Source organism: Mercurialis annua, linkage group LG2 (genome assembly GCF_937616625.2).
Source record: "Mercurialis annua linkage group LG2, ddMerAnnu1.2, whole genome shotgun sequence".
Taxonomy (NCBI): Eukaryota; Viridiplantae; Streptophyta; class Magnoliopsida; order Malpighiales; family Euphorbiaceae; genus Mercurialis; species Mercurialis annua.
Window position 1 is genome coordinate 44,562,373 of NC_065571.1, and position 10,901 is coordinate 44,573,273.

The 10,901-nt window shown below is 34.4% G+C and overlaps 2 protein-coding genes across 2 annotated transcripts; one reads left to right on the top strand and one right to left on the bottom strand.

Moving 5' to 3' along the window:
• Positions 1-4,374: 4,374 nt before the first annotated feature.
• On the top strand, positions 4,375-6,907 carry LOC126668867 (exocyst complex component EXO70B1). Its single transcript, XM_050362081.2, has one exon. It carries the CDS (start codon positions 4,674-4,676, stop codon positions 6,576-6,578), a length of 1,905 nt encoding a protein of 634 aa, XP_050218038.1. The 5' UTR covers positions 4,375-4,673; the 3' UTR covers positions 6,579-6,907.
• Positions 6,908-8,012: 1,105 nt separating this feature from the next.
• LOC126668868 (stemmadenine O-acetyltransferase-like) lies at positions 8,013-9,369 on the bottom strand. Its single transcript, XM_050362082.1, has one exon. The coding sequence runs from the start codon at positions 9,297-9,299 to the stop codon at positions 8,013-8,015; it is 1,287 nt and encodes a 428-aa protein (XP_050218039.1). The 5' UTR covers positions 9,300-9,369.
• Between the last annotated feature and the right edge of the window lie 1,532 nt (positions 9,370-10,901).

Genomic DNA, 10,901 nt, shown 5'->3' on the forward strand with positions numbered 1-10,901 from the left:
TTAATATATTTCTAAAATAAAACCAATTAAAGATATTTTCAAATAAAATATAAAAAAATTCAGCATCAAATTTAAATAAAATCAAGGGTAATATTTGATAAATGTTTATTTTGATATATAATTAAAGCTGGTTAGCTTCAATATTCGATAAAATACGGTTTGGTTAACCAACGACATACTAACATGTTATTAATGGAGACTTAAAACAAGTTTTGTTTCAAATTCACAATTCAGGTTTACTAAAAAAATTATTAATGATATACTAAATATTACTTAGCTATAGGTTTGTCAACGGTTTACTCACGGTTTACTAACGGTACACTAAAAATAAATTTATTAATTTTTTTTAAAGTATATTTTATTTAAAATACACAATTCAAAATTACTAACGATTTATTCAAAATAAACTTTATTACAAGTTTACACGGTTACCCAACGTTTACTAACAGTGTAGGAAAAATAAAATAATTAGTGTACCATTCGTAAACCACTGGTTAACCAACAAACCATTACAGATATATAAGTGAAAAAAATATTACATAAAAAAATCAAGACCATCATTGGAGGACAGCCAACGATTTACCCAAGGTTAATCATTAGTGTACTAAAATACAAGATTATTAGTGTATCATTAGTACACCATTAGTTAACCAACAAGAAAATCAAGTCATAAAATTACAAATCAAAAACTGCTGTTGCTTCGCGAATCTGATCACCGATTCCGATTTGTTCATCATGGCGTAAGGAGGTCCTCCATCTGTAATTTTCTAGAAACGAGAAAACCAAAGCGGAAAAAGAAGCGAAGATGGCCGATACGAACAAGGCGGCACCAGATTTTGAATCTAAAGAAGAATATGATGCTGTTAGTGAAGAACAGAGGAATAGGTCGCGGGTCGCCAGATCTGAAGAAGGAGACTCTGCTATGAACGAGTTATGACGATGGTGGGCGATTGCGGATAGCATACTACGATTATCAGTTATTTCGAAGTGTTCATAATCACTGTCATCTTCTTCTTCGTGAGTAACTCTTCGGCTCTTCATGGATGTCGGACGTTCAACGAAATCAATTTTTCATTTTCTAGCAACTGATTTTGATTTAGGTTGAGAAGGATTTTTATTTGGAAAATCTTTGAAGCTAGTTTCGATCATTTTGAATTTGAATTGTGCATCAAAAACTCTAAATGGGAAGGTTAGATTGATGGGTTAAACGGTGAGGGATTGTGGAGAGCTTAATGACGAGAATCTCGCATGAATCTTAAATTACCAAACCGAAATGGAAGTATAAAATAGCAATAACAAAGGTTATTAATTTAAAAATAGACTTGGATATCGTATGTTTCAAAAAGAGAAACTGTAGTCTGTATATTTGAGAATAAAATTGGCTTAACCAATATTATGTGTCATTTTCTCTAAATATTTTAATAGAAAAAATATATAATTTTTTATGATTTGTAACATTGCTTTTATTAAAAAAATTACTAAAACACTCTGTACCTTATTAAAATACACTAACTCATCTTTTGATTTTTATAAATGCACTATGACACCCCTCTAAATATTGTACTGTTATACTTGTTCGGTAATCTTTTCATTACCTCGGTTATAGGGTTAGATTTGATCCTTAAACTTATTTTTTGTCCATTTTCATTCAAAAATTATTTAAAATATTATAATTAATTAATTATAGCAGATTTTTTGAACCGGCTTGAAGAGTTCTTTATCTCTTCTCTTGGAAGGATCGATAATTTAATAAAAGTAATTAGAATATGGTGTAAAATTTTAATAAAATGTTATTTATTAATTTTATTGAAAATTTTAAAAATAACAAATAGCATTTCAAAGACTAATTTATTAAAATGTGATTGTAATAATGAACATGAGTATATTAGATAAATTTTAGATTTAGAATTCATCATATTTTAATGATTTCCATATAACAATAATAAATGATTCTTTCAAAATAAAAAAAAATAGTTTCAACATCAATATAGTTAGTTAATTATAATTTATTTGTTGAAATGTTACATAATATTTTTATACTTTTTTTTATCAAATATATAAATATTTTTTAATTGAAATTTTAGAAAATATTTTATTTTTATTATCCAATTTAGTATCATTATTTTAAAAAATAAATATTGATTTAATTGTTTTTTAAATAAAATTTATAGTCTTCGGATGAAACTGAATAAAAAATAAGTTAAATGATCAAATCTAACCCTTTAACCGAGTTGACTAATGAAAAATAGATGGGTGTACTAGTAATACAATATATCTAAACATAAGGGATGGGCCAAACGCATATTTGGATTCCTGCACATGTCGTCTTTTTTAATTTGGACCCCTGCACTCATAAACATCCATAGTAAATCCCCGCACTATCAAAAATGACCACAATAAGTCCCCCCGTCTAATTATGTTAGAGAATGAGTCACAAACGCTTTTCTCTAAGACTAGCGATATTTATACTATACAATTTTGCCAATTAGATCCTTACACTATTAATTATTTGCTAATTGAGTCCTTACACTATAAATTTAATTAAAAATCTTTAATTAAAAATTTATCAAATTATAATTTTACTAATTAAATTAAATCAAAATATAATAAAAATATAAAAAACACTTTCATTTCACTCTTATTAAAAAATCCTACACTTTCATTGCTGCCTACTCTCACCACTGCTTGATCTTCTCAGCCAATGCTTATCGTCTTCAGCTCTGTCTTCCGCCTACACCACTGCCAAACGTCTCAATCGCCGCAAGCAAATCAATCGTCCACAGCTTTGTCTGTCAGCTCTACCATCATCTCCAGCGTCGTTTGCCGGCTCCAACATCATCTTTATTGAAGTCTTCCTCCTTTACCATGTCATGTCGCAAAACAATAATGGCTCCGATAAATAACAGTGGCCGCACAACAGGAGCATCGGCGGGGGATGTATTAATTTTAGAAAAGTTAGGGTTATTGTTTTTTTTTTATTTTAGGCATAAAAGTATTTTATATGTAAATAATAGATTTGAGTTCTTTTTTTTTATAATTAATAAGAATTGGTTTGTCTTTCTCGAAACTAATAAAAATTAGGTTTTGAGAAAAAATTTAATATATTTAATATTTTTAAAAAAATTAAAAATTATATTTGAAAATATTTATTTTAATTGAATTAATTTTAAAAATTAAAATAATTTAGATTTTAAATTAAATCTTAAAAAATTGTTAATAGTCGGAGACGATTTTAATATTAAAAATGCTAAATATTAAAAATAAAATAAAATAAAAAATTATTAATATTATTTGATGACAGAAGAACCCAATTTGAATATTTTTTTAGTGTTGGGATTCAATTTTCCAAACAATTATAGTTCAGGGACTCAATGTGGATGTTTTTTTAGTGTAGGGACTTGATAAATCACCAAAATGGATCCGAGCTTTATCAACCTGCACACCGCAAGCAGACAGAGGTCAGAAGAAACTCCAGTGGGGGTCACTGGACGTTCGCTCCGACGCTCAAGTAAGGTTTTGAGGTAGAGAAAGAAGAAGAAGAGAAAAGAGTATTCAGAGTTGAGAGGAAAAAGAAATTACCTAGGGTTTGCCCTTAAACCCTATATTTATAGTTAGGGTTTAAGGACAAACCTGCCTTGCTGGCAGGCTGTGAGTCGCGTGGTCCCAGAATTCAGTTATTCCTACGTGGAGGAATATCCCTGCGTGAGGCGCAGGTTGTTAGGTGCGTCAGAGGGAACATTCCTCACGTACCTGTCAGAAGATCTTCTGTGGTCCCAGGATCCGGTACACGTGCGTGTACTCCCGGGCTGGACCTCGGAGCTCGGTCAGAGCCCGAAGCCCGGATTTCTTGGGGACCAAGTTTACATAGTTTTAGTTCTCGCACTTGAGAGTATCTCGAAGCTCGGGTTGTCTAATCCGAGCTTTTCACGTCTCTCGTCTGAGAGCTCGGACCAGGTCTGGAGCTCGGATTGTTCGGACCTCGCTCATTTGTTCTTAGTTTCTGAGTTGGGTGTATCTCGAAGCTCGGACCGGATCTTCGATCCGACCTTATCAGAGGCAAATGTCTCGGATGATGTCCGAGTGTTCATCGATCCGGTGACCCCCCAGGTCGCGTAGTCTATGATTTATAAGGTGGTCGGAAGTTGATCTCGGGTTGGTGAAATGCTCGATTTAGCGATGTTCGTTCTTGGCGAGGTTGTTTCGCCCCTACTGAATGTACTACGTTATTAGGACTCAACTTAAAAAAATAATAACAATGCAGGGACTCAATTACACATTTTGCATTTGTTGATTTTTAAAGTCGCTAAAGCAAAGGGCGGTTTTTGTAATTTATCCTTTAAAAAGAAAGGTAGAGAAGCTAAACAAAATACTTTGATAAAACAAAAGAGAAAAGGAAACAGGATGAATGACCTTTATCCACGTTCATCTATCTTCTCCACTCCCTTTCGGCTTCAACGTCTTCACTCTTTCTTTAATCCTTTCTTCAACTTCCAAACCGCGTTCTTCAAGGACCCTCTCGTCATTTCCACTTTACTCTCCTCCTCCATTGATTCTTTCTCCTCTTCACTTCTTAATTCTTTAAACAACTTGAGCTACCTGATCACGCACACCATCATCGTCATCACCTCATTATTCTATTGTTTTAATTCTTAATTATTCAAGAACGTACATAAATGGAGGAAAACGGCGAAGACAAGCTGATCGCAGTGGCCAGACACATCGCTCAACAACTCGGCAACAACGACTCCATGGCCGACGACATTTTCCAGATTTTCTCTAACTTCGACGGCCGGTTTTCTCGCGAGAAACTATCCTCCTCTACTAAACCAGGAGGAGGAGGAGACGATCATTTACGCGCCATCGCTTCGCTCGACCACACTCTTCAGTCTTTAGAGCGTCAGATCTCTCAGTATGTGTCAGCTGATCACCCGATCTGGTCCGACTCCGCCGACTCCGCGGCTTTCCTCGACTCCATAGACGAATTAATTTCCATTATCCGCGACTGGACTCCCATGGCCAACTCTGATAAAAACATCAGCGCGTGCTTGTCACGCGCCGAGGATTTTATGCAGCAGGCTATGTTCCGTCTAGAGGAGGAGTTTAGGCTACTAATAGAACGCGGCTGTGAGTCTTTTGGGTTAACGCCGCTTAATAACGGCGAGTCAAGCATGTTCGACTCCGATGATGACGATGAGGAAGCGGTTAACGGTGATGCTCACGGTCACATTCCGGTGGCTCAACCGTTGGGTGATTATGATATTGTGATTGATGCGCTTCCTTCCGGTACGATTAACGATCTCCATGAGATAGCGAAGAGAATGGTGGCTGCTGGTTTTGGTAAAGCGTGTTCTCACGTGTACAGCAGCTCCAGGAGAGAGTTTCTAGAAGAAAGCATGTCGAGATTAGGGTTACAAAAATTGAGTATTGATGAAGTTCAGAAAATGCAATGGCAAGACCTTGAAGATGAGATTGATAAGTGGATTAAGGCATCCAATGTTGCTCTCCATATCTTATTCCCCAGCGAGCGTAGGCTGTGCGATCGCGTTTTTTTCGGATTCTCATCGGCTGCTGACCTGTCGTTTATGGAGGTTTGTCGAGGATCAACTATTCAGATTCTTAATTTTGCTGATGCTGTTGCTATTGGAAGCAGGTCGCCTGAGCGGTTGTTTAAGATTCTCGATTTGTTCGAGACTTTTAGAGAGTTAATGCCCGAGTTTGAGGCTAACTTCTCTGACCAGTATTGCATTCTTCTTAGAAATGACGCTGTTGCTATATGGAAGAGGTTAGGTGAATCTATTAGAGGAATATTTATGGAGCTGGAGAATTTGATTAGGCGGGATCCGGCTAAATCTCCAATTCCTCGTGGTGGACTACACCCAATTACACGTTATGTGATGAACTATGTGCGCGCTGCTTGTCGATCAAGAGAGACGCTAGAACTAGTTTTTGAGGAGGGAGGGAATGTTGTTCCGTTGAAAGATTCGACTTCCTCGTCATTGTCTGTTCAAATGGCGTGGATTATGGAGTTATTGGAGAGTAATTTGGAGATGAAGTCGAAGATTTACGGGGATCCTGCTTTGTGCTCTGTTTTTATGATGAATAACGAGAGGTACATTGTTCAGAAGGTTAAGGATAGTGAGTTGGGTTCTCTTCTCGGAGAGGATTGGATTAGGAAACACACAGCCAAGATCAAGCAATATCATATGAGTTACCAGCGGAGTTCATGGAATAAGGTTTTGGGAGTGTTGAAATTAGATATTAGCCCTACAGCTTCTAATTTTGCTGGGAAGCCCTTGTCTATGAGAGAAAAGATTAAGTTATTCAATTCCCAGTTTGAGGATATTTTTAGAACTCAATCACAATGGATCATATTCGATGAGCAGTTAAAAAAGGAGTTGAGGGTCTCTTTGGCCAACCTTTTGGTTCCGGCATATCAAAACTTCATTAGAAGGTTCCAGAATTCTCCTGAAGTCGGGAAGCATGCCGATAAGTATATCAAGTATGGCGTGGAGGACATTGAAATGCAGATTAACGAGTTGTTCCAAGGAGGCAGTGGATCATCTGGCAGCAGAAAGTAAAGGTAATTTCATTACCGTTATCATCTTTTAGGTGTGACAACTTGATAATTCTGGTCCTTAACTAGATGTTTGAATGTGTATTGCATTTCTCATGTTGATTAATGTAATTACTTATAGGTAATCAGAATGTATCCTATTAATGAGCCGAGATAGATTTTTCTTCTCTGATATTTAAGTAGTAATTGATTACTCAAAGGGATCAACCATATGTTTGTTTCCTTGATCTCTGTTTGATATGCACCTGTAAAAAATCGTGTGTCATAGAAAGTTGAATTTTGTAGTAAATGTAACAAATCTAAATTGTAGACATTTGGCTTTCCTTTACCTTACCAATGCCTCTATCTTGAATTCATGGAAATATTGCTTTAAAATTCTAGTGCTGTAGCCATTACTGTTGAATATCTTGCTTGCTATTGATGATTGATTTTAGGGATATAAGAGACTGGAAACACAAATTTAGATTTATAGATACTAACATATAAGAGTTGTATGCTGCTATAAGCTATTTGACCAATATGTACACTTGTCCATCACATTACTCTCTGTTTGATATGTGACAATGGAGAAAACTAGGGTTGCATACTCTCCAACTCATGAAGTGTTTTCAGTGTCTTAGTTTCCTAGCTAGTTTTATATCCTCTACTATTACTTCTTATTTTACAACACCCTTGTGTCTTATTTTGTTAGTTAGTAGTCCTTGTACTAATAATGTTCTCTAGTTTAGGTCATTAAATGGACTGAATTATAGCTAACATCAGTATATGCTTTGATGAGAAAAATCTTACATGTCATATATTTTCCTATATACACCTTTTTATGCACAAATTCTAGATGCAATCTCTTTACCTTCTCTTTTTTTCCCATCATTTATACCGATTTGAGTGTGAGAGTGAACCTCTGAAATCTGTTTTCGGGTTCATATAACGTTTCTCATTATTTTAGAGTTAAATCCAGCTTCAAAATTTCATCTTCCATGAATTCTGACTCTAACAATACTTTTAATTTAGTCAGAATACTCTTCCAAAAAAAATCATTTTTACTTCAAAATAATATATTTTTGCATTCTATTTTCTTTTTTCATTTACCAGTTGGGTGTGTTGTATGACGACAAAGAATTCAGACTTAAACACCCTGATGCACAAATGAATCAACTCTATAACACTTGCATTGGATACTTAATGTCAAACAAAGTTTAGTTTCTTTTATTTTGTTATCAAGAAATTGGCCCTGGTAACTGATGTAGGGGTGTCTAGAAATAAACTAAACGGAACAATCAAATAAAACTAACAAATTTAGTTCATTCTAAAAACCAGATCAGCGGATCAATTCAATTTAGTTTGTACTAACTTAAATTGCTTTAAATTTGATTTGATCTGGATTTAATAATTAAAAGTTCAATTTAATTAAGTTTGTTGCGGTTTGAAAATGCATACGCTAGAATGAAGCATACAAGCATATATCAGGGTGATGTTCAAATTTTGGCATCTCTTCCTTGGGCAATCCAATCCAACATTCCATTCCCTCACCATCCTTTGTATCCAGCAGAAAAGCACTCGTATTAATCAAGGCAGTGGTTACCCAAATTGGCTTTCCCCACCCGAAATCAGCTTCATAGAAAGGAAATTTACACCAACTACTTATAGAAAATTGTTTCAACCACCCAGGACTATCTGAATCCCTGTCGGCTAAAGCTTGGACATGTTCTAGGTATCCACCACCTCCATGGATCTTCTTGATATACTCATCATCGATCATTCTTATCGACTCGTGAATCTTTCCTGCTAAACTATTATAATCTGTCCTCCAATTACTATCCACAGCAAATGTCATTTGATTGATGTTTCCTATACAATTACTTGGTAATGGAGGACTCACTCGTTTTCGCAAATCTACTACAATTGCTGCTATGTATGCTTTTCCAGTTGCAGCCATAACCGCTTTCCAAATTAGTGCACCAACAGCCTCGACTCGCGTTGGATGCTTGAAGCTCGGTCCTACTTTGCCTACTTCATCTCTCAAAGTAGCTATCTTAGAGCCATCAAATACAAACTGTTTCATCGAAATATTGTTCCTTCTTTTGTCAGTCATGAAGTTACGCCACAAGAAGCTTTGTATTTCCCGTGGAGGGAAAAGCGAGGTGCAATCCAAAACGATGTCGTTTAAGTTACCATTACCACCATCACCATTAGTATATTTATTAGCAATTGCAGCCCAGTTGGTAATAAAGGAAGCCGCAGACATTGCATCACCGATCACATGCCAAACACAGATACTGATCGCTATCCCACCGAATGCAAAGTAACTCACTTGGGCTTTAAGCATTTCCTGAGAGCTAATATCAGGTAACATATCATAAGGGCTACATGGAAGTAACTTTTCAAGGTGATGAATGTTTGATTCCTGGATTACCATGGACATTTCACCGGATAATACGTTGACTTCGGTGTATGAAGCGCCACTGTCGTTACAGTCGATACTAAAATAATCGTCGTTGATTCGTCCTGCCAGAGGATAATAATCTGTTAATGTTTTTGAGAAAGATTGTTTCAGGTGTTTGCTGAAATTCAGATTAGTGTCTGAATGAGAAGAGTAGAAGAGAATTACGGGAACATAAACAGGAGGAGCAATCTGATGAAGGAGTGAGAGGCTGTAGATTTTGAGGTGTTGTGGTGTTGGTGATGAGGGTTTGATTATTTCTTTTGAAATAATTTGGATTTCCATATCAGCTTGATTTTGAATAGAATTGTGTAATTCGAGTCAAGTGATACTCTAAATGTAAGGTCTTTATAGAATGAGGAACACTGAAGTTCTCTCTCTTTTAAGAGAATCAGACTTGATTTTGTACTATATCAAGTTGGATTTCCTTCTACTTTTTTTTGGGTGTTTTAGCAGATATATAATAATTAAAAACTGTCAAATGAATCTGATTTTACAATTTCTTTCTTTTAAGAGGAATTTACACAAAATTCTCCATTTTTAAATTTATTTGCACTCAATACTTTACTTTTAAAAATTTATTTTTTTATTATTTTAATTGTACTCAATCAAATATAAATTTTTAGCATATGTACTTTCTCTTTTTAAGCACATGCACTACTTATTTTCTCTAGGCTAATCCCCTGAAAAGACCCCACCTTTTAGCCCCAATTCAACTGCACCTTCACGTTGCAAAACTATCAATTTTACTCAAATTATGATCTTTTGGTTTCAATTGCACCCCAAGCATCAAATTGATCCTTTTCGCTTAAAAAATATCCAAATCAATACTTTATATTTTAAAGTATATTCAAAATAGTGCTTAATGTTGTATTTAAAACAAAAAACTTTTCTTTCAAAAAAATTATTATTTAATAATATTTGTTATTTAATATAAATAAACATTATTAATAAAATTAAATTTATCAATTTTTTAATATACCGTTTTTTCCGGACATTTTTTTTCAATTTTTTCTTAATTTTTTTCCCGGCTCCTCTTCACCGCCCCACTGCCCGATAAAATATATTTTTTCCGCAAAACACTTCGAAGAACACATGTCTTGTTCTTCAAGAAGAACAGATACTGTTCCTCATCAAGAAAAAGAATAGGAACTGTTCTTCAAGAAGAACAACCGGCGACTTGTTCTTCATGAAGAACAGGCCCGAATCTGTTCTTCCTTGAAGAACATATTTGTTTTGTTCTTAAAGACAGAACAAATCAGATCTGTTCTTCGAAGAAAGAACGGACAAGTTGTTCCTTCGAAGATCAAAACCGATATTTTTCTGATGGCGTGGCCTCCGAGAACAGTGGGTGTGATGAGTTTTTTCAAAAAAAAAAATAGAAATTTTTTAAAAAAGTAAAATAATTGAAATCTGTTTGTGTTTCTTGTGACGAACACGACATGGGCTCGTCTCGAGGAAGACGGAGGAATTTTAATTATTTTTATTTTAAAAATAAAATAAAAATTAATTTAATATTTAAAAATTATTTTTTTTAAATTATTTAATGATATATTTAATTGATTTATATTTTATAAAAAAATTGTAAAATTTAAGAGAAGATGGTTTTTTTGTTTTAATTATAACCTTGAGGATTATTTGGAATATTTATTAAAATTTAAAGTATTGAAAAAAGGTCAATTTGATGCTTAAGGGTGTAATTGAAACCAAAAGGTGTGGATTTTAATTTTTGAAGGTGCAATAGATACTGAAAGGTCGTAATTTGGATAAAATTGGTAGTTTTGCAACTGAAAGGTGGGTTTTTTTTAAGAGGATTAGTCTTTTCTCTACTTATTTTCTCATTCTTTTCTCTCTCCTCTTTCTCTTTAGGATAATAAGCAAAATATT

Coding starts and splice junctions, on each gene's coding strand:
- LOC126668867 (XM_050362081.2), top strand. CDS start 4,674: ATGGAGGAAAACGGCGAAGACAAGCTGATCGCAGTGGCCAGACACATC.
- LOC126668868 (XM_050362082.1), bottom strand. CDS start 9,299: ATGGAAATCCAAATTATTTCAAAAGAAATAATCAAACCCTCATCACCA.